The following is a 25,087-nucleotide window of genomic DNA, read 5'->3' as shown; positions in this document are numbered from 1 at the left end:
AAAAACATACACATTTAGACTCTACTTCCTAAATATACTAATACACTAGGTTTAAAGAAGGGGACAATGTATCTGAGTTCTCTAACAATTTCCCTAGTTAATTCTGTGTATTACATATACATTGAGAGAATGTCTGTGATAGTATGGACCTAAACTGAACTGAGTGAGAAAAATGGGTTTCAAAAAGGAAGGCAGAGGAAGCTTGCCAATCTATAATGGTATAGTTTAAGGAATTAAGAAAGGCAATTCATTACAGAAAGGCAAAAGAAATAAAAACTAACAACTCTGAATATATTTCCAAATTAAGTTATGATAAAAAAGAGAAAAATGGATTAAAATGAGTTAAAATTCTGAAGATCTTGACTTTAAATTTTCTAGATGCATATGATATATATACTGAAACTTATATTCTGAAAATTCTTAAACTAAAAAAAGTTATTTTGTTATAAAAAATGTAGAGGAGGTAAAAGAACATAGCTATTAACAGAGTAAGGTTTAGGCCAGGTGTGGTGGCTCACGCCTGTAATTCCAGCACTTTGGGAGGCCGAGGTGGGCGGATCACTTGAGGCCAGGAATTCAAGACCACCCTGGTTAACATGGCGAAACTCGGTCTCTACTAAAAATACAAAAATTAGCCAGGCGTGGTTTCAGGCTTATGTAGTCCCAGCTACTTGAGAGGCTGAGGCAGGAGAATTGCAAACTACTTGAACCTGGGAGGCGGAGGTTGCAGTGGGCCAAGATCACATCACTGCACTCCAGCTTGGGCAACAGAGCAAGATTCCATCTCAAAAAAAGAAAAAAAAAAAAAAAAAAAGAAAGAAAAAAAAAAGAGAGTAAGGTTTAAATCCTGGCTCCACAATGCATTGTGTGACCTTAGGTAAGTTACCTAAATCTTTATGTGGACTCAATTTCTTCATGTGTAAAATGGAGAAAACAATACATATTTTATAGGATTCTTATTAATTACATAACATATATAAATCACTCAGAACGTGGAACGTAGTATAGAGTTAATAAATGTTAACTCTTACTGTTAATGTAATCCTTATCATTACTCAGGAGGCTACAGAAAAATGATTCCAGAGCTTAGAAATAAAGTTAACTTCACAGTAAGGAGAATTAGACTCAGCACAGAAGGAAAGAATTCAAGCTATAGATATACTAACCAAACAAAGGGTCTCTGGCTGTGTAGCTGAGGAAACCTGGGGAAACACTCAAGTCTCATCAAAGACTGCATAAGCCTTTTAGAAAGTGATTAAGAAGGAGATAAGACAGCAAAGAGCAAGCAAATATTTCCTCAGACAATCACAGATCCCTCCCTCCTTCATACTGGAGGGACTCATTACACTGGAGTCTTAATTTTAGACCACAAAGAATAGCTCAGTCTACCATTTACTAGGATAGACAAGACTAGAGGACATTCAATCATATCCAGCTTTGCTGTTAATAAATTATATTATTTACATTAGAAACAATTACCTACATTTTAAGATTATGCTTAAAAAAAAAAAAGAGTGCTCTGCATATAAGGTAAGAAAAAAGGGAGAAGGCCAAGGAGTTGACAGTGTTTCTCTATTAAGCAAGAGAAACAAAGTCAATATCTTGAATGCCAAGCATTTATGTTGTAGGCAAAGTGGGCCTTCTTGATAACTTAGGTAAAATATTCCTTGATATTAAATAATTCTTTACTCCATCTGATTACCTTAGTCTAATAATTGCTTTAATGGCCCTCCTGATTCCCAGACTGTGCTCAGGGAGCACAGGGACTCTATCGTATTCATAGTGTTATCTTTAGTACCCCCACAGGACTGCTTTTGCCTCCTATACTTAGACTTACCAAGAGTCAGTTGTTTTAGTTCTTAAATGTGTTTGTCAATTGTACTTGTTACTGTAATTTCAAAATTTAAGTATTAATTATGTTCACAGATGAACTGTAAAAGAGTGTGGAAGAACTGTTTCTATGAACATTAAGTAGGTTATAAAACTAACGAGGCTTTAAACAATACTGAGGCCCTAAAAAGCCTCAATAAAGGTGAATCACTGCAAAAATTTGGTGTCAAATTTGGTGTAGATAACATAATTTAAATGATTTTTTTAAAAGAACCCTAAAAATCTGTCAGGAATTTTAAGTTATAAGGAGCTAAGGATTACAGAATCTTTATTTTCTATCCTATGTTATGTTAGAGTATATATAAAATCTATATGGAATCTATATTAAAAGGGGCTCAGCCCTATATCCAAAAATGGGTGAATATACATTTAAATGTTTTAAATTAAATGTTTATGTTACTATTACTTAATTCCTCTTAATCAATCAACTAGTGATCAAGATGAGTTAGAAGGCTTTTACTTTCTAAGAAATTATATGGTAGTTATTAGATTTTAAAGAAACCGTATAGATTTACATGCTGAAAAATTGCGTTTTTCATCTTTGCACAATGTATTTCAATTAAACGTCCATTTATTTGTCAGTATTCCCACTAAATTATAAATTCCTTGAGAAAAAAGATCACGTCAATTCCTAGTTTAATAGTGCCCAACACTTAGTAATGCCCAATGAATAGGTAGATAATCTGTATTGTTTAAATTTTAAAAAATGCAAAAATCTGAAATCTGATTATTATGTGGCTGTTTAATACAAATTAATAATAACATAACATTGCTTACATAGAAAAGACAAATTCTTACCAATTTATAGCTCCTCCATTACACTTCTTCATAAGCAATGCTTTCCAACGTTGATGAGTGGATTTAATAACTTCAAGAGCAAAAGCCTAGCTCCAAACAAACAAATAAAAAAAAGACGTATTTAATGTCAGTCACATTGTTACACTAACACAAAACTAATCTTGTGATGACAATTAATTGTTAAGAGTATGAGCTCCAGAGTCAGGCAAAGCTTGGTATAAATTCTGGCTTCCTTATTTGTCAGCTGTGTGACTTTGGACGGGTTACTTAAGCTCGCTAAGCCTCAATTTCTTCATCTCTGAAGTAGAATATAATAGGGATAATCTATTCGGGGTTGGCAAACTAGGAACTATGGGTAAAATCCAGCCTGCCCCCTGTAAAGTTTTACTGAACAGTCACATTTGTTTGTGTTTGGCCTATGGCTGCTCTAGTGCTACAATAGCAGAGTTGAGCAGCTGTGACAGAAATCATACGATCTGCAAAGCCTAAAATATTTTCTATATGACCCATTACAGAAAAAAGTTCGCCAGCCCCTGATCTAAGTCACAGAGTTGTTGAAAGAGTAAGTAAGATGACATATGTAAAGTGCTTAACCCAGTACCCGGCTTGTCAGTAAGCATGCACCCATTAATTTTAGCATCATCAAAACTGCAGGCAGTCTAAATGTAGTTTTTTCAATTGAAGTAATTTTAGACTATCCACTGTCTGAAGGTAGTACATGTCCTTGACATTTATGACATTATCTAAAAATGCATAAGCAACAGTAGATATGCCTCTTGTTGGATATACATCCACTAAGAACATCTAAGGAAAACTTGCTTTATAATTCCAAAGCAGAAAGTTCTTCAGAGTTTTTTCCCAAAAAATGTTGTTTGTTTTCCTTAAGGAGAGTCCTTACTGGTTAGTTCAAACTAGCTCCTTTCTTCTTCAATGATAACTAAACTCATTATGATAATAAAGAAACTAAAGAATCTTGGGAACTGAGATACAGTAATAATGGGAAATTTATCCTCTGAAAAGAGAATTTCTCTCAGGTCTACTATTGCCTGTGATGGAGGACGACTTATATCTTAATGAGATAGTGTTGGGCGGGAATCTCACTTCAGATACAGGACAAGAAATCTAATACATTATCTGATTATGTAAGGATAGATTTTTAATCAAATTGTTTGGATAAGTGTGATTATTTAGAACCAATTTCAATACTTGTTTAAAGGAGTGGCAAGAAAAACCCAGAATAAAGAAAGGAGCCATCTTTCCAACCATGTTAAAGAGGCACAAATTAATTCTTGAGTTGTGCCCTGCTATGGTTTGAGGAGATTTGTCCTCTCAAATCTCATGTTCAAATTTGATCCCCAGTGTTGGAAGTGAGGACTAATGGGAGATGTATGGATCATGGGGGTGGATCCCTCATGAATGGCTTGGTGCCTCCTCAGAGTAATGAGTGAGTTCTTGCTCTGTTAGTTCCCACAAGAACTGATTGTTAAAAAGAGCCTGGGCACCTTCCACCTCTCTCACTTGCTTTCTCTCTCACCCTGCGGCATGCCTGCTCCCCCTTTGTCTTTTGGCATGATTGGAAGCTTTCTGAGGTCCTTACCAGAAGCAGATGCCAGCACCATGCTTCTGGTATAGGCTGTAGGACTGTGAGCTAAATAAACCTTTTCTTTATAAATTACCCAGCCTCAGCAGTTCTTTCATAGCAATACTAAGGGCACTAAGCCTCTGTATTTTAAATAGCAGTAGTAAACAGCAATGCATAAAACAATTATTTTCTGGAGAAGGTGTATAAATGACCTCATCTTTATACAGAAAAGAATTACTATTTGTCAAAAACAAACACAAACCAAAAACTACCTCATTCTTTACAAATTCATGACTTGGCAGACTTGCCCTGAGGCAAAAATACCATAAAGGTTTAAAATTTCAATTATCTCAATAATAAAATGCAAATTTTTAAAAGAAAAATAATGTATAAGTTTTCAATCCTTTAAGATAATTTAATCTAAAATAATAATTTTATATTTACATTTAATAATCCCAGACAAAGCCCTAAAGATTTGAAGGATTCTTTTAATGTGCTTTCAAAAAAAACACTGAGTCCAGCAATCAATTCTTTTACAGCAAAATACCCATTATAAATTTTAAGTTTTCATTAACATGACTTATTTCACTTATAAAGCATACTTACTGGTATCCACTTAAAAGTTGGTTTCAAATATTCAATTTACCTAGTGGTAATAACTTTAAAAAAATATTCCATGCTTTAGACTTTAACTCTTTGGCCTGTTCTCTTCATTTGTGTCATATTAGAGATACTTTGTGGTAATTCCGTGGTATTCTAATAGAAAAATCCTATGACAGTAAGATAATTCAGGTGTCCTTTCAATTGTTAAGCAGCTTAGTTCCGTCGTGGTAGAATGAACACTTACGAGGGAGGCCCCTATGGATTTACATTAAGGGTGAGTAACTTTCTCCTCCACAAAATAGTAAATAGAAAGTTTTTCTATGTACACAATTTGCAAAATTAGTCTGATCATGAAATTCCTTCATTTTCCAAGATGTAGGAGCTATAGACACATAGATGGAAATAGGTATTTTTCAGCCTTATTGATTCACTTAGAGAGATCTTCTGAAACAAAATTTAAGTAATAAAATAATGTGTTTAAATATGTAAGTTAGTAAAAAGCACTTTTTTTTTTACCATGCTATATATACATATTCACATAAGAAACTTCCCAAGTGAGACGAATATTGTACAGGTATCAGGAGGTACATTTTAAAATAAAGATTCTCATCTTCACCTTGTTTTTGAATTCTCCATTAAAAGCAAACTGGTTTTCTGGTCTTCCATCTGGTACCTTATATAATCTAAACCAATTAAGAGTAGCTTCCAGGTAACCCGGTTTGAACTTCTTAACATCATCAATATCTGTAAAGAAAAAAACAAAAAGATGTTTTGTTAAGAACCAAAATGCATTCCATTTAGTGGCAGAGCCTTCGACTAAGGGAGCCAGGAAACACGGGGCCCAGTCTAACCAGCAGCACAACTGATTATGATACCTAGAGCAGCATCACCATTGATATGTATATCACCTTCAGACTTTTGTGTTTTCATATGTATAATACTATTCCTGCACTCTACAAACATTTACAAAGCATCTTCAGACAATGTGCTATGTATGGGGAATAAATGGATGGATACAACAAAGTTCTGAGGCAGGAGAAATGCTTTAGTCCAGGAGGTGGAGGCTGTAGTCAGCCAATATCATGCCACTGCACTCCAGCCTGGGCAACAAAGCAATAAATAATTTTCTATTGCTTAATTCTGATTTATGACTTCATCATTGTACCTTACTCAAACTATCATTTTCTGTTCCATTGTATATAACTTACACAAATCATATAACTTTTATATGATTTTTGTTACTTAACTCACTGACTTCCAAGGAGAAAGAGAAAGCTAATTATCTAATATCTACCGCAGTCTAGGAGGCTTTCTCCCCAAAAGTCATAAAGAGGACCCAATAAGCAAAGACACAAATTAGGAAAAAAACAGAAAATTTTATAACGGAAATAGGAAGTATAACTCTCCAAATATAAGCTAAACTTTTCCATTCTCAACTAATTATACCCTAGGAGAAAACAGCTGCATTGTCCCAAATAACAAAACAAAAAAAATTACAGTAAGATATTTAAACATTTTTAAAACCTCAATAGCAAATGCCTGAAGCCAAATTCTTATATCCAATGCCAACAGTCAGTTCAATAACCCCTCTGAAATTATAAAAGTTCCAGCTAAAGTGTATAAACTTATTTGTGGTTTATGAAAAGCATACATAGATATATATAAAACTTAAACTTGTTCCTCATGAAATTCCTGAGACTTAAAAACAAGTATGTTTTACTCAACATAAGAAAACTACAGCTAAGATAGTTTAAAAAGTTTGCCAAAATCTATCCAACTCACTCACGACAGAACTAGCATTATATAAATACAAGACTTCTAATTCCATGACTTCTGCTTTTTCTTCTATACTGCATAGTAACATTGCCCAGAAGTTTTATTTACATTAAAAAAAGTAAGTAAAGATGTATTTTTTCAGTTTTCTTTTATTGTGATAAAATATCCATAATATAAAATTTGCCATGTTAAGCATTTTTAAGTGTATAATTCAGTGACATTAAGTTTGTCTACAATTTTGTGCAACCATCAACACTATCCATTTGTAGGACATCTTTGATTAGATATATTTTTTACAATCTATGTTATTTTAAGAAAAGTGGCAATTCTCTAGCAGTCATTTATTCCCACTTGTGGAATTTTATACGAATTTTAAAGATGAACTAATCCAATAAAGTTAGGATAATCTGGAAAAGCTATATATGTAATCAAGCTAAATCTATTTCAGTTTCTAATTTTGATTACAAGTTAAGCTCTTTTAATCGAACTCTACTTGATCAACTTACTGGACTGATTAGTAAAGACTCTACTTCTGTAGAACATTCTGATTAATGTTCAAATATTATGTATGCTGACTCTGGCAGAGTACTCTAGAATGAAGCCACACTTCTATTTCCATCAGTTAAGTTTTAGCTTTACCAAGCATCAGGTGTGTTTATTCCCAAACCATTTATGCTAACTGTATCTTTTATTATAATTATGAGATTTAATTAAATATTACATACACCAGTGAATTTATGAATACAAAAAAGTTCTTGTCTTTATGAAGTTAATTTGAATGTTCTGAAAGAATTCAATAAAACACTGCTAAAATATCTGTTGTCAAATTAAGCCTGGAGCTAGGTGCCATGGCATGCCCCTAATCCCAGCTACTTGGGAAGCTGAGGTGGGAGGATTGCTTGAGCCTAGGAGTTCGAGACCATTATAGGCAACATAGTGAGACCCCATCTAAAAATAAAAACAAAAAAGAAAAACAAAAAAATTAGGCCTGGGTAAGAAAACAGTTAAATATTAGGAGGAAAAAAACCATAAAAATCTACAGTTATGCATATAGGCTGCTTTGCAAGTAAGGTAAGAAGAGAATTTTAGATATGAGAGTTCAGGGATATCCTCTGGTGAAATCACTTTAGTAGAGTCTTGGATGAACTGTGGGGGCAACTCACAGGTATCTGAAAGGAGTGCAGTCTGGGAGGAAGACAGTAAATGCAAACATTCTGAAGTAAGGGTGTGCTTTTAACATTTCAGGGAGAGAGTAAGAAAGTCCTATGGCTAGAGCACAGTGAAAAAACAAAGTATTAGGAGATAAGATTAGAGAAGCAGCCACAGGCCAGTCACAAAGGACTCTAAGGCCCATACTAAGAACTATAGCTTTAACTTTGGGATGGTTTTGGGCAGAGGAGTAAATGTTTTAAGATCTTTCTATCTGCTGTGTAAAGAAAAGACTACATAGAGGAAAAAATGGAAGCTGGAAGTCCAATAAGGGGCTGCTAAGTCCAACAAGTTCACTTAGGTGAACTATGATGAGGGCCTAGACAAACATAGTTGTATGGAGGTAGTGATGAATGGTAAGATTTTGGATATTTTTTAGAAAGTAAAACTGAGAGGAATTACCAATGGAAAAAAAAATAACAATAATAAACCAATAAAGATGAGACTTACATGAGATTCAAAGAGCAGAAAAGGACAAGCCTGTAACATTAATAATCTAAATTACAGTAAAACTAAAAGCAGTCCTCAAAATTTTTTCTTCCTTCTTCTTTCTCTTTTTTTCTTTTTCTTTCTTTCTCTCTTTCTTTCTTTCTTTCTTCCTTTCTTTCTTTTCTTCTTTCTTTCTCTTTCTTTTTCTTCCTTTCTTCCTTCCTTTCTTTCTTCTTTCTTTCTTTCTTCTCTCTCTCTCTCTTTTTCTTTCTTTCTTTTTTGACACAGTGTCTTGCTCTGTCACATAGGCTGGAGTGCAGTGTGCAATCACAGCTCACTGCAACCTTGACTTCCAGGGCTCAATCAATTCATCCACTTTCGATTTCCAAGAAGCTAGGACTATAAGTGTGCACCACCATGCTTGGCTAATCTTTTTTTTTTTTTTTTTCCCAGTAGAATTGCTTTGTTTTGTTATAGTTGCTTTGTTGCCCAGGCTGGTCTTGAACTCCTGGGCTCCAGTGTTCCTCCTGCCTTGGCCTCCCAAAATGTTGGGATTACAAGTGTGAGCCACTGTGCCCAGTCTATCACCCCAGATTTTTAAAAAAGGCTTTATAAGGAGTGTCATAACTTCAGACAAATAGTGTGCAGCCAAGATTTACTTTGAAATTTGAAAGTAAGATTATATAGAATCTCCTTAAGGGAATTTTTATATTTTATAAATAATCATAGTTCTATATAAATACATTGAAAATATTGTAAATTTCTCTCTAAAATCCCAGTTGAAAAACAGGTAATAATGAAGCAATATAACAGACAAATCTTAAGGTTCCATTGGGCTTTTCCAAGTCCAAAGCTCTCATTTTAATTTAGTTTTTCTTAACTAACTTTGGTTTATATTTCTATAAAAGAAAACCTAAAATAACTTAATGAAAACCTACCATTTTATCTCTGGAGACATGACATAAATCTAACACAATACTTTCTAAGAGAAACGTTTATGACTTATTTTTTTCCTTCACTGGGGATACTGTATATCTTTCATATAACCAAATTTCCTTTCCATATAAACCAATTCACTTGTTTCTAAAATCTAATTAGAAAATTCTTTCTACTCTTTTTTTTTTTTTAAATCCAAAAACACACTCTGTTGCACCAGGGGGGTTTCTAATCACATATGTTTGCCAAGACTTCAATATTACCCACACTTCAGAATTAAACATACTTTGGAAGTAAGTTAATAGTAATGATATGACTTCAAAAGCCAAATTGATAAGGTATATTTTATATACAAAGACCACAAACAGTATATATGAGAGAAAAATCTAGAGAAAGTATGAGACCTATTTAATCTAGAGACATATTAAAACAATAAGCTTTAAAAATAATTATATACCAAAAACAAAGAAAATGTTAAGAAATTTTAAACATAAGGAAATTAAGACAACACATTCTATAAGTACAATATAATAAATTTAAAGATCAACAATAAACAAATTTAAAAACTCTTGCCTACAGAAAAAGAACCACCCCCAATGCCCTGATTTTTTTTTTTTTTTTTTTTTTTTTGAGACGGAGTCTTGCTCTTTCTCCCAGGCCAGAGTGCAGTGGCACGATCTTGGCTCACTCCAAGCTCCGCCTCCTGGGTTCACGCCATTCTCCTGCCTCAGCCTCCTGAGTAGCTGGGACTACAGGCACCCGCCACTGCGCCCGGCTAATTTTTTTTTTTTGTATTTTTAGTAGAGACGGGGTTTCACCGTGTTAGCCAGGATGGTTTCGATCTCCTGACCTCGTGATCCGCCCACCTCGGCCTCCCAAAGTGCTGGGATTACAGGCATGAGCCACCGTGCCCGGCCACCCTGATTTTTTAAATATAATTAAAACATAAATATTAAAAGCAAATAAAGAAGAAAAAGTCTTACTAAATAAATAACTTTTGGGTCCAAAAGAAAAACAAAACTCTAAAAATATTCAGAAAATAATGACAATGAGAACACTCAGGAAGTTTCTAAGAAGAACTAAAGGAAAACAAAACATGTTTGGAATCAGACAGCACTAAGTTTAAATTCCATTTCTGGTACTTACATATTGTATCACCTTGGGAAAAAATGTACTACCTTGTTTCTTCAAATCCAGAATGGGGAAGAAGAAATCAAGGTTGTCGTGGGGATTAAATAATGGGTGAAAATCACCTAATAAAAGGGAATAATTCTTAATAATTATCAATCATTATCTCTCCAATTCCCCAAAACTTTGTCCATGAACACAGCCAAAGTTATAATTACAGGCAAATTAATAGCCTTACAAGCTTTTCTCTTTCAAAAATAAATACACAGGCAGGGCATGGTGGCTCACGCCTGTAATGCCAGCACTTTGGGAGGCTAAGGCAGGCGGATAATCAGGTCAGGAGATTGAGACCATCCTGGCTAACATGGTGAAACCCCGTCTCTACTAAAAAAATACAAAAAATTAGCCGGGCGTGGTGGCGGGCGCCTGTAGTCCCAGTTACTTGGAGAGGCTGAGGCAGGAGAATGGCATGAACCCGGGAGGCAGAGCTTGCAGTGAGCCGAGATTGTGCCACTGCACTCCAGCCTGGGAGACAGAGACTCCACCTCAAAAAAATAAAAAAAAATAAATAAATGCACAAACATGAGTTAATTTTTTAGAAAGATACTGAACAGATTTTCATTAATATTGACAGTTACTTTAATTTGTATAATGCTCCTGAAAAATCAATGCAGGTAGGCATAGTTATAAACAGAGTAAAAGTAAAAAAGTAAAAAAGACTAAAAACAATATATATAAAATGTATCTGGGCATACATATATACACATACACATGCATACTTATTAATAACTTTTTGCTATACACATATAGTTTTTCACTTAAAGACTCTAAATGAATTTGTAATGAATTTCTTATTTAAAAACAGACACATTTACTTTTATCTCTAATATTATTACAATTTAGTTCTTATAAATTTATTTTTTTCCACCGTGTTGAAGTTGATTTAACCCCTTTTTTAAACATTTGGAATGGAGAGGGAATATATAAATAGAATTACTTGAGTGAAGTACCTATAAATATTTATTTCTGAAATGAGGCTTTCACTGAGTTCAAGTGTATTAACCAAACTATCAGCAAATAAAAACACTCCTCAAGTTTCCAAAGTGTTCTGCTTTGGAAAAAAACAGAGACCTTTTGACAGGAGGAGCACTAAATTTGTGTTTCAATGTACTCCCTCAGGCTAACCTATGTAAAATAGATACCTTATAAAAAGATTAACATCAAAAAGACTCAAAAACAAGATAAGTAACTTTGTAGACCCAAGAGGAAACAAAAATACAAAACAACATGTAGGGCTGCATCCAGGGGCACACAGGAATCCTGATGTGCAGGCAGGTAGGACAGGCTGGCAGCTTGGCTCCTGTCAAGTAAAGGTAGGATGGCTATGCAATTTATTGTATATACTGGAATATTTCTGAGACCTGTATCAAGAGAAAAAGCAGTTAACAGAAATCAATCCTTAAGTGACCTATGCAAACAAGAATTTTAAAGTAGTTATTATGAATATGTTCAGGACTTTCAGGAAACATGGTCACAATGCACAAACATATGGAAATCCAAGATGAGGAACAGAAACTATAAAACTTCAAAAAAAAAAAAAAAAGAACCAAAAGGAGGATCTGAAATGAAAAATCAGGTAGGCTTAGCAGAATGTGGATATGGCAGGAAAAAAAAAAAAAACAAAAAAAAAACCCAAAAAACAGGGAAGTAGAAGATAGATTAACAGAAATTATCCAGTCTAAATAACAGTAAGGAAAAAAAGATGAAATAGACAGGAAGGGTGTTAGCGATTGGTAAGACAATAAAAAGTAGTCCAAAATATGTGTATTTAATCTCAGAATGCAGGTGAGAAAACAGAGCCCCCCCAAAAGTGAAATAATAATGTCAAACAATTTCCCAAATATGATGAAAAAATATAAACTTACAGATCCACAAAGCTCAGTATATCCTAAGCAGAATAAATACAAACAAAAGGAAACCTTAGCTCATCAAAGAAAAAAAAAATTTCTGAAATCCAAAGATAAGGAGAAAGTCTTTAAAGCAGTCTGAGAAAAAATAATACATTATACACTAGTAACAAGGTTTACATGAAGGATTAGTTCCAGGACCACCACCTGCTCCCCCAAAATCCATGCATACGAAAGTCTCACAGTAGCCCTGCAGAAACCAGCTATATGAAAAGTAGACCCTCATTATACTGGGTTTTGCAACCTGAGAATATTGTTATTTTCAATCCACATTTGGTTGAAAGAAATCCATGTATAAATGGACCTGTACAGTTGAAACCCATGTTGTTCAGGGGTCAACTGTACATGAGGTAACAATACAAATGGCTGTTCGCCTTTCATTAGAAGCAATGGGGGCTGATAGAAAATGGAACATCAATACAAAGCTTAAAAAAACCCTATAACTTTAAATTCAACATCAAGCAAAATTGTATTTCTAAAACAAAGGCAAAAAAAGATTATTTTAGATAAAAGGCACATATACTAAAATTGGAACAATCCAGAGAAGATTAGCATGGCCCCTGCGCAAGGATGACATGCAAATTCGTGAAGCATTCCACACTAAAAAAAAAAAAAAAGGGAAAATTCGCCACCAGCAGGACTGCACTACAAGCATATGTGAAAGTCCTTGAACTGAAAGAGAATGACAACAGGTGGAAACTGAGATCTACAGATCTTCAGGAAGAAACAAAATACATGGGTATGAAAATGGCAAATGTAAAAGACACATGTACACAGGCAAATGTATTTCTCTTACTTTCTTTAAAAAACATTTTGTTATTTAAGACAATCTGTAACAAAGTATAAAGAATGAATACATGTTCTGATAGCAACTGGATACATTGCTAGTAGAAATACAAAATGGTAGAGCCCCTCTGGTAAACAATTTGACAGTTTCTTACAATGTTAAACATATAATTACCATCTTACTCAGCAAAACTATTCCTGAGTATTTCCCCACAGGAAATGAAAACATGTTCACATGAAGACTTGTAATTCACTGTTCATAGCAACTTTATTCACATTAGCCCAAAACTGAAAACCCAAATTTCCAACAACATGTGAATGGATAAACTGTGGTATATCTAAAAAATGGAAGACCGTTCAGTAATAAATTAGGAAGAACTAACCTGATACATGCAACAATATGCATGAATCTCCAAAACATTAGGCAAGAGAAAGAAGTCATATACCCAGCCATGTGAATAATCATTGATGCCAGAGTCCACTGACAGGTAATTCTAGAAAACGCAAACTATTGTGACAGAAATTAAATCAGTGTTTGCTAATGGCCTATGGTAGGAGGAAGGGATTGACTGCACAGGGGTATGCAGGAATTTGGGGGTGATGGAAATGTTTTGTATTATGAATGTGATAGTTGCTGGAAGACTATATAGTTATCAAAACTCACTGAATTGGATACTTAAAATGGGGTGAATTTGACCGGATGTAATTTATACCTCAAAGTGAGCTAAAAAATATAAAAGAGAGAGAGAGTCCCAGCCCTGAAAGAGTTCATAATCTAGACAGGTGGGTAGACAAGGAAACAAACAAATTATAAATCTGTGAAATCAAAGACATTTCACAGAATCAAACAAAACAGTGTGGGAGTGAAAAAAGTGGCAATTAACCAACTGCCTTTGCCTTGCAGAGTCAAAGAGAATTCACTGAGAGATGATATTTAAACTGGTTCTCAAAAGATAAAACCACTAAGGTGCAAAACTACCTGGTATATATAAGAAAGGGTGAAAAGCTCAGTGTGTTAAGAACTTTGGATAAATAGTGTGAATGGCTAGGAAAAAAAGTATTTTACTAAGTTAGAGAATCTGGATTTTTCGTAAGCTCTGAGGAGTCAAAACGTTTTTTTAAATATGTTTTCTTTAAAATAAGTCTGGTAAACAGTGTGGGAGATAAATTTTTGTGTCAGGAGGCTAACTAGAGAAATATTAACACTGATTTAATGGAAAAGTAAGATATGATAGTTTAAGACAATAGGAATAAGGAGGGAATGGACTGAAAGATATTTGAGGTCAAATTGAGGGAATCTGGTGACAGACTGTGGTACCAACTTAATAAGAAAGATCACTGAAGAACAAGATGACAAAGTTTACAATGTATATATGACTAAAACACAACTGCAATAGTTAAAAATGGCAAAATTCCAAGTACAAATGAATGCTTTCTCCCTTTAAAATAAGTTAAAACACGCCTATTTAAGATATTTTCAGACTGTGCTAAAAGATATACAAGTTATAAAAGATATACAAGAATACCTGAATAAATGGGAAACATATATCATATCAACAACTGATGTAAAAATTAATGTTTTAAAGATACCAAAAATCCTTGACAATTAGGATTCTAAAATCTGTACACAAGAATAAAGGCAGTCACTTCCAAGATGGCCGAATAGGAACAGATCTGGTCTGCAGCTCCCAGAGAGATCGACGCAGAAGACGGTGATATCTGTATTTCAAACTGAGGTATGTGGTTCATCTCATTAAGACTGGTTGGACAGTGGGTGCAGCCCATGGAGGGCAAGGAGAAGCAGGGCGGGGTGTCGCCTCACCCGGGAAGTGCAAGGGATCAGGGATTTCCCTTTTCTAGGCAAGGGAAGCCATGACAGACTGTACCTGGAGGAACGGTACACTACTGCCCAAATACTGCGTTTTTCCCATAGTCTTCGCAATCAGCAGACCAGGGGATTCCCTCCCGTGTCTGGCTCAGTGGGTCCCATGCCCACGGAGCCTTGTTCACTGCTAGCACAGCAGTCTGAGATCGGCCTGTGAGACTGCAGCCTGGTGGGGGGAGAGGCATCCACCATTGCTGAGGCTTGAGTAGGTAAACCAAGTGGCTGGGAAGCTCAAACTGGGTGGAGCTCAGCACAGCTCAGCAAGGCCTATAGCCTCTATAGACTCCACCTCTGTGGGCAGGGCATAGCTGAACAAAAGGCAGCAGAAACTTCTGCAGACTTAAACGTCCCTGTCTGATAGCTCTGAAGAAGGCAATGGTTCACCCAGCACAGTGTTCAAGCTCTGAGAACAGACAGACTGCTTTCTCAAGTGTGTCCCTGACCCCCATGTAGCCGGACTGGGAGACAGCTCCCAGTAGGGGCCGAGAGACACCTCATACAGACGGGTGCCCCTCTGGGACAAAGCTTCCAGAGGAAGGATCAGGCAGCAGTATTTGCTGTTCTGCAATATTTGCTGTTCTGCAGCCTCTGCTGGTGATACCCAGGTGAACAGCATCTGGAATGGACCTCAAGCAAATTCCAACAAACATGCAGCTGAGGGGCCTGTTAGAAGGAAAACTAGCAAACAGAAAGGAATAGCATCAAGATCAACAAAAAAAGGACATCCACACCAAAACCCCATCTGTAGCTCACCAACATCAAAGACCAAAGGTAGATAAAACCACAAAGATGGGGAGAAACCAGAACAGAAAAGCTGAAAAATCAAAAAACCAGAGTGCCTCTTCTCCAAAGAATTGCAGCTCCTCGCCAGCAATGGAACAAAGCTGGATGGAGAATGAGTTTGATGAGTGGACAGAAGTAGGCTTCAGAAGGTTGGTAATAACAAACTTCTCCAAGCATAAGGAACATGTTCTAACTCATCGCAAAGAAGCTAAAAACCTTGAAAAAGGTTAGACAAATGGCTAACTAGAATAAACAGTGTAGAGAACACCTTAAATGACCTGATGGAGCTGAAAACCACAGCACAAGAACTTCATGATGCATGCACAAGCTTCAACAGCCGATTTGATGAAGTGGAAGAAAGGATATCAGTGACTGAAGATCAAATTAATGAAATAAAGCGAGAAGACAAGATTAGAGAAAAAAGAATGAAAAGAAATGAACAAAGCCTCCAAGAAATATGGGACTACGTGAAAAGACCAAATCTACGTGTGATTGGTGTACCTGAAAGTGACGGGGAGAATGGAACCAAATTAGAAAACACTGTACAGGATATTATCCAGAAGAACTTCCCCAACCTAGCAAGGCAGGCCAACATTCAAATTCAGGAAATACAGAGACCACCACAAAGATACTCCTTCAGAAGAGTAACCCCAACCCACATAATTGTCAGATTCATCAAGGTTGAAATGAAGGAAAAAATGTTAAGGGCAGCCAGAGAGAAAGGTCAGGTTACCCACAAAGGGAAGCCCATCAGACTAACAGCTGATCACTCTGCGGAAACCCTACAAGCCAGAAGAGAGTGGGGGCCAATATTCAACATTCTTAAAGAAAAGAATTTTCAACCCAGAATTTCATATCCAGCCAAACTAAGCTTCATAAGTGAAGAAGAAACAAAATCCTTTACAGACAAGCAAATGCTGAGAGATTTTGTCACCACCAGGCCTGCCTTACAAGAGCTCCTGAAGGAAGCACTAAAAATGGATAGAAACAACCAGTATCAGCCACTGCAAAAACATGCCAAATGGTAAAGACCATCAACACTATGAAGAAACTGCATAAATTAATGGGCAAAATAACCAGCTAACATCATAATGACAGGACTAAATTCACACATAACAATATTAACCTTAAATGTAAATGGGTTAAATGCCCCAATTAAAAGACAGACTGGCAAACTGGACAAAGAGTCAAGACCCATCAGTGTGCTGTATTCAGGAGATGCATCTCATGTGCAGAGACACACTTTGCTCAAAACAAAGGATGGAGCAAGATCTATCAAGCAAATGGAAAGCAAAAAAAAAGCAAGGGTTGCAATCCTAGTCTCTGATAAAACAGACCTTAAACCAACACAGATCAAAAGAGACAAAGAAGGCCATTACATAGCGGTAAAGGAATCAATTCAACAAGAAGAGCTAACTATCCTAAATATATATGTACCCAGTACAGGAGCATCCAGATTCATAAAGCAAGTACTTAGAGACTGACAAAGAGGTCTCAAAATAATAAGAGCTATTTATGACAAACCCACAGCCAATATCATACTAAATGGGCAAAAACCGGAAGCATTCCCCTTCAAAATCGGCACAAGACAGGATGCCCTCTCTCACCACTCCTATTCAACATAGTGTTGGAAGTTCCGGCCAGGACAATCAGGCCAGAGAAAGAAATAAATGGTATTCGATAAGGAAAAGAGGAAGCCAAATTGTCCCTGTTTGCAGATGACATGACCGTATATTTAGAAAACCCCCTCGTCTCAGCCCAAAATATCCTTAAGCTGATAAGTAACTTCAGCAAAGTCTCAGGATACAAAATCAATGTGCAAAAATCATGAGCATTCCTATACACCAATAACAGACAAACAGAGAGCCAAATCATGAGTGAACTCCCATTCACAATTGCTACAAAGAGAATAAAATACCTAGGAATCCAACTTACAAGGGATGTGAAGGACCTCTTCAAGGAGAACTATAAACCACTGCTCAACAAAATAAAAGAAGCCACAAACAAATGGAAAAACATTCCATGCCCATGGATGGGAAGAATCAGTATTGTGAAAATGGCCATACTGCCCAAGGTAATTTATAGATTGAGTGACATCCCCATCAAGCTACCAATGACTTTCTTCACAGAATTGGAAAAAAAACTACTTCAAAGTTCACATGGAACCAAAAAAGAGCCCGCATTGCCAAGACAATCCTAAGCAAAAAGAACAAAGCTGGAGGCATCATGCTACCTGACTTCAAACTATCCTACAAGGCTACAGTAACCAAAACAGCATGGCACTGGTACCAAAACAGAGATATAGACCAATGGAACAGAACAGAGGCCTCAGAAATAACATCACACATCTACAACTATCTGATCTTTGACAAACCTGACAAAAACAAGAAATGGGGAAAGGATTCCCTATTTAATAAATGGTGCTGGGAAAACTGGCTAGCCTTATGTAGAAAGCTGAAACTGGATCCCTTCCTTACACCTTATACAAAAATTAACTCAAGATGGATTAAAGACTTAAATGTAAGACCTAAAGCCATAAAAACCCTAAAAGAAAACCTAGGCAATACTATTCAGGACATAGGCATGGGCAAAGACTTCACGACTAAAATACCAAAAGCAATGGCAACGAAAGCCAAAATTGACAAATGGGATCTAATTAAACTAAAGAGCTTCTGCTCAGCAAAAGAAACTACCATCAGAGTGAACAGGCAACCTACAGAATGGGAGAAAATTTTTGCAATCTACCCATCTGACAAAGGGCTAATATCCAGAATCTACAAAGAACTTAAATAAATTTACAAGAAAAAAACAACTCCATCAAAAAGTAGGCAAAGGATATGAACAGATGCTTCTCAAAAGAAGACATGTATGCAGCCAACAGCCAACAGACACATGAAAACATGCTCATCATCACTGGTTATCAGAGAAATGCAATTCAAAACCACAATGAGATATCATCTTATGCCAGTTAGAATGGCAATCATTAAAAAGGCAGGAAACGACAGATGCTGGAGAGGATGTGGAGAAATAGGAACGCTTTTACATTGTTGATGGGAGTGTAAATTAGTTCAACCTTTGTAGAAGACAGTGTGGCAATTCCTCAAGGATCTAGAACCAGAAATACCATTTGACCCAGCGATCCCATTACTGGGTATATACCCAAAGGATTATAAATCATGCTACTATAAAGACACATGCACACGTGTGTTTACTGCGGTACTATTCACAATAGCAAAGACTTGGAACTAACCCAAATGTCCATCTATGATAGACTGGATTAAGAAGATGTGGCATATATACACCATGGAATACTATGCAGCCATATAAAAGGGTGAGTTCATGTCCTTTGCAGGGTCATGGATGAAGCTGGAAACCATCATTCTGAGCAAACTATCACAAGGACAGAAAACCAAACACCACTCATAGGTGGGAGTTGAACAATGAGAACACATGGACACAGCTTGAGGAGCATCACACACCAGGGCCTGTTGGGGGGTGGAGGGCTGGGGGAGAGATAGTATTAGGAGAAATACCTAATGTAAATGACGAGTTGATGGGTGCAGCAAACCAACATGGCACATGTATACCTATGTAACAAACCTGCACTTTGTGCACATGTACCCTAGAACTTAAAGTATAAAAAGAAAAAAAAAAGAATAAAGGCATAAGAAACATCAAGTTTGAAAAAGTAGAACAAAAGGTGGAAGATTAGTCTCATATATGCCTTATTACAAGGCTTCATAATTAAAATAACATGACGCTGGCACAGGATTCTATCACTGACACCATACAGAATCCAGAAACAGACTCCTGTATAATGAAATGTGTAAGAAAGACATTCCAAAACAGGAGGAAGAAAATGACTTTTTCTGTTCAGCAGTGTTAGAAAAATTGTATACATAGACAAAATAAATTCCACATGAATTCAAGACTCGATTGTAAAGATAATAAAATACAAAAGAGTGAAAAGAAAATAAAAACATCTTTCTGACCAAGAGGTAAGAAATCTTTAAACAAGAATCAAAACACTAAAGTGATGTATAAAAAAGACTGATAAAATGGAATACATCAAAATTTAAAACCTCTGTAAGCCAAAAGTCAATATAGCATCTCTGCAAATAGAAAGAGAATATTTGCAACCTAAATAATAAAGGACTAATATCCAAAAACTCTGGTATACCAAAAGAATGTCAACCCCAATAGAAAAAGGGCAAACAATTTACATACTCAATTCACAGAAGGGAAGATACAAATAAGCCAACAGAAATACAAGAAAGATGCTCCAACCCAGTAGTAAGCAGAAAAATAAAGAATTAAAACAAGATAATCATCTTTTATGTATCAGATTGGCAAAAAAATAATAAACTATTATTTAGGAAGCATTTACTCTCATACACTGATGATACAATCACTGCAAAAGGCAATTTGATAATATCTAGTAAAATTTTGAAATACTTTAAACCTATGGCTCAGTAATAGTGCCACAGGATTCTTCAGCTGTCGCTTTTCCAGCTGGAAACCTTTGTGGCCAGTGGCGCCTTTTCCCGAGTTTTGCTCGGCCCGCTGGACTCCTTCCACCCACTCGGCCTGGCAGGCTGCGCTCCGCTCGTGCTAAGCCTGGATCCCACGCATATCAAGGGCAAGCCAGGCACGGAGTGGCAAGGGGTAGGCAACTCCGGGCACCGGCACAGGCACCGGCTCCCTGCGAGGCTGCAGCTGGACCAGGCAAACCCCCAAGTGGCTTCCACTGGAGGTTCCGGGAAACACGGTGGCACTTAGAAGCTTGGAGGCACCAAGAAGTGCAGAGCCCCAAAGAGGGTGTCAGGCCTGGCTCAGGGAGCCATTAGGTCTGGGATCCCTGAAGTGGCCCAGCTTTTCTCTTCTCCTTGTTGCCTGCAATGCGGTGAGCAGGATCAGGAGGTGGCATGTTTCAGCCTTGTTTGCCTTAGGGTTCTTTCAGTTTCGCCATTTGGGAGTTCCCGAGTGCTTCTCCCGTACAGAGGAAGAATGAGGAACCTGGGCAAATAGAGGGTGAGCAAGGCAAGGTGCTTTACTGACAGTACAGCTCTCAGAAGATCAGAAGTGGGTAGCTCCTATCCACAGGTAGGTCATCCCGTTGAGCCTGAGGCCCACTGAAACTGCAGCCCTCAGCAGAGAGGAGACCCAGAGGGTCGCTCCTATCGCAGGCAGGTTGTCCTGTCTTCCCGAGTCTGGTTAAATCCAAGGTTTTTATGGGCTCAGGAGGGAGGAAGTGTGTGCTGATTGGCCCATGGGCAGCCACGGTTAGGCCCAGAAAACGCACAGGTTCTCATTCCAGGCCACAGATTTCACCCAGAACAGACAGCCTGGTCCCCAGGCTTCAGGCCATCCCTGGCTTTAAGGTGGGGCTTCACTGTGGACCCACCTCTTTCTGCCCAGGAGCCTGTCTGCCTCCCGCTATCTATACATCATCCACTGTACCCAGGCTGTTTGTGCCAAGGGGCACCTACAGGCCTGCACTAAGCCACCCTCAGCACCCCTTTGGCCTCCCTCCCATGCTCGTCAGCGCCAAAAGTCCAGAGGGGGCCGAGGTGGCAGGGGGCTGGTGTGTCAGTGCCACTATGAGTGAGGGCACACCTGGCTGGGTTGCAACAGCATCCAGGCTCGGCCCCGACTTCACTCCAAAATCAGACTGGGGAAAGGCAAGGCAGCAGGAGCAAGCACTTCCGAGCCTGCAGAGGTGGGTGGGGGCTTCTCAGGCCCCCAAGAGTGCAAGGATGCCCAGGTCCACAGCTGTGGCTGGGTGGCTGCAGCTGTGTCCCGGAGGGTGGTGATCCCACCCTGCCACCTCGGAAGGGGGTGGGGCTCCCACCTGTTCCTGGCTCCCGTAGCTCAGTGGAGTGTGCAGCCCTGGCTGTGCCTCCCCGGCTGCAGCCAGAGTCTTTGCAGCGGCTGCTCCAGATAGGCCGCCGCTGCCAACAATAGTATGTCATTTAAACTTCACAACTTGTAAATTAGGTATTATTTATCTCTTTATTGCAAATTAGGAAACTGGGACTCTAAAAGGTTAAGTAACTTGCTCAAGATCTCAAAGGGAATCAATATATTAGCTTTAAAAGTGGAGTGACAGGTGTGTGTGAGGCAAATATCAAATTTAATTAGGTAATTACATCTTAAGACCTTCTAACTGAATAAATATCAAAATTGTTACCAATTATTCTATATCCAGGACTAGAATGTCCAACCAGCAGAAAAGAATTGATTAACGGAATGGTTCTCAATTTGAAGGAAATCTATCAGAATCACCCAGGGAGCTTTATCAAACTATATAAATTCACATCTCTAGCCTTTCTATCCGCTTTCACAAATTGAGAGCTACTTATACTTCCACAAATATTAGGAGTAAACAACATTAAAATGCTTCTTTACCTGGATTGTCTCCACCAAACCATAACACAAAGTGAAGAAAGCATACAATCGGCTGAGAATTTTTTATTTTTAGATAAAAACCAGTGACATAAAAGTAATACCCTATCTCTTTGCCCTTATTATATAAAAGGGGAAAAAAGACACCAGGATATGGCCTTATGCTAAAATTTTGTCCAAAGGGGAGGAAAAAAGAAAAATGAAAAAGGAGTTTCCATTTTACTAAAGGAAGTGATGTTGATTCATTTGCACAACACTCTCATCCCAGTACTATAAATGTTGCTCCCACAGAACTAAACATGTGCACAACTAGTACCCTCTAAAGAAACTCTGTGGGAAGCAAGAATATGTGTTTTTAATGACTTATAAACATTCACAAGAAACAAGTTTCATACAATAACATTCATTGTAGTTTCTGTATCACAAATAGAGGTCCCTGCAAAGAGAACTGATTTTCTTAATAATTTATGCTTACTCAGAATCTCTAAAAGATTCTCATGTTTTCCAAACTGTTCTGCATATCTACGTTTAACATTCATGGGCTAATGAAGAGTATCTTTCATTGTTCTTGCCCTTTCCTTCTCCATTCTCCTTTTCATAAACTGTACTCTTACCAAGACAAAATCTGTACTAAAAATGTGTATTAACATCATGAAAAAATAATGGAATTCACACATGTCAAAGTGAGTATTACCAAACAAGGTAATTCTACATAGAGACTATTATATGCACCGTAGCAGAAAAACCTCTCGGAAAAGACTTAGATTTTTCTCAAAATAAAAACATTCATTATCAGTTTACAAGTAATTTCACATGACCAGTAAAATGAAAACCATACAGCTGCCTTGTATATGGAAGGAATTCAAATATTTCTAATCTAATTTTGATTTGAAGCATATAACAAAGTGGCTAAATGCACAGGTCTTGGGTCAGACTGACCTCCATTGAACTTCCAGCTTCATCACTTAACAGTTACCCTAAAGCACTTAAAAATGTGCCAATGTCCCCAAGAAATCGTCTAATCCTTTAATTTAAACTGGGTTTCCCGTAGCACTAACTCTGAAGATAATTTAGGTCTTTCTACTAACAGAAGACAACAAGCTAAAAATAATAGATTAAAAATATTTCTTATAACAAAAATTTAGAGATGGGAAAAACCCTAGGGATCTTTTACTGATCAGAAGATCCATTCTACAATTTTAAGAAATAAAGAAACAAAGGCTTTGAGAGGTTATGACTTTTCCAAGGTCAGATAATTAATAAACAAAAAGGATTTTAGAATTTAGGCCTCACCCATACTTAACCATATCATGGGAATGACTGAAACCTAAAAAAAAAAAAAAACTGTAAGAGGTCAAGGTTCAAAAAAGAGACAGCAGGTTCTCAGTAATTTAATTCCACCTTAATTATAATTTTTTAACTCGATTTGTCCTTGTTCCTCAACTGCCTCCTCCTACAACCCATCCCTACATATCTACACCTATTAATGAAATAAGAGGAATAAGATCAAAAGAGCTATCTTTTCACTGGAATCTCTATCATTGTCCCACTGATGCCTAAATTACTTAAGAGCAAATGGTCAGCACTCTTAGAAAGCAACAAAGTCCAAGGCCACAGATACAGCTGACTAACCCGGCACTTATCAGAAGAGTGATGTGATGCAGCAATGAAGAACATGGGCTCTGGAGCCAGACTGGAGTGGAATGACTGGCCATATGATTTAAGCTAGTTACTAACTATGCCCCATGCCCCTTCCACCCGGTGCCTCAGCTTCTCTATCCTTAAAAAAAGAGAATAACATATCTTCATTGAAGCTGTGTGAAGATTAAACATATCTCAAAAGAAGCACTTAGCATAGTTTCTTCTTAGGCATATTGCAATTGTTCGACAAATGTTAGAGCTCTTAGGTTGATGATGCTGATATGCAAGCCCCTTCCAGTACATCCTGCTGTCTTCTAACACACAGAAATTGAACTCTATTCTTTCTGGTTACAAAACATGAATATTTTCCCTTAAGATCACTATGCTATTCTTTTTATTCCCCTAAATGACAGTATTGTGTTTTAGGAAGAAAGGAAATCAAACACTACATTAATTTGCTTATTTTTAAATAATAATTACAGAAGCACTAGAAGTGTTTACTTAGCAAATGAACATTTAAGCCAAATAGATTGTGTCTCAACATATTTATTTTTGCCTTAAAGAGAGTAAGTAGTTTTTATTTTTAAATTTCTCTAAATATAAACTGAAACTCTACATATATAAAAGACATACCTTAATAATTTTAGGACAAGTGTGATGCCGGCCTATGAAAATGTCAGAACTGTCTCATTTTAAATAATCGCTCATATAATTTATTCATCCACAATGTATCTATATCAATATAACTATTCTGATTTCAATTGTTTTAAATCTTTCATTTTTTAAAACTATAAAATCGCTGCACAGGTAAACAGTTATTGCAGCACAACAGACAACAGTTTTCATTTATTTAAAGACCAAACAAAAGAAATCTTTCATTGCTCTGCAAATTGAAATAGCATCTAGGCCTAAATTAGCTCCTCGTGACATTAGTTCTCCTGACATAAGGTCCTTAGGCATCAGTGGCAGTTCTGAAGAGGCACAAACATCTGTTTGGTGAGTATCTGAAGCTGTACATTATAGAAGGTGGTTAATTTAACCATGAGAAAAATTACACATGCCCTAGCATTTCAATCTTCTTAAAAAGCTCTAAACTTGGTTATTTCATAACCAAAGCTATTATTTGCACTGGCCAAGGTTATTTTCTAGTAACAATTTAGGTGTCCTGGGAGTCTTATTAACTCTTTCAGGCCATTAGGGTACCAATAAGAATATTAGGGCCTGAAACCTAATTACAGGGCATAAAATGGTCTTAGTGCTCTTTTTTTT

General features: G+C 36.9%; 1 protein-coding gene and 1 non-coding gene across 2 annotated transcripts in view; one reads left to right on the top strand and one right to left on the bottom strand.

Moving 5' to 3' along the window:
- PPA2 (inorganic pyrophosphatase 2) overlaps positions 1–25,087 on the bottom strand; it is a 102,202-nt gene that overhangs the window by 24,625 nt on the left and 52,490 nt on the right. Inside the window, exons 8-9 of the mRNA XM_032174197.2 lie at positions 5,490–5,617; positions 2,689–2,774 (exon numbers count right to left, since the gene is read on the bottom strand). Coding sequence (XP_032030088.1) covers positions 2,689–2,774; positions 5,490–5,617 — 214 coding nt within the window. The remainder of the gene's footprint in view (positions 1–2,688; positions 2,775–5,489; positions 5,618–25,087) is intronic.
- LOC116477189 (U6 spliceosomal RNA) lies at positions 12,816–12,923 on the top strand. The gene has a single exon (XR_004250392.1). It is a non-coding gene; the product is annotated as a U6 spliceosomal RNA (small nuclear RNA).

The sequence above is a fragment of the Hylobates moloch genome, unplaced genomic scaffold (genome assembly GCF_009828535.3).
Source record: "Hylobates moloch isolate HMO894 unplaced genomic scaffold, HMol_V3 SCAFFOLD_2, whole genome shotgun sequence".
Classification (NCBI taxonomy): domain Eukaryota; kingdom Metazoa; phylum Chordata; class Mammalia; order Primates; family Hylobatidae; genus Hylobates; species Hylobates moloch.
Note: the sequence above shows the minus strand (reverse complement) of the source record. Positions and strands in the feature narration are given on the sequence as shown.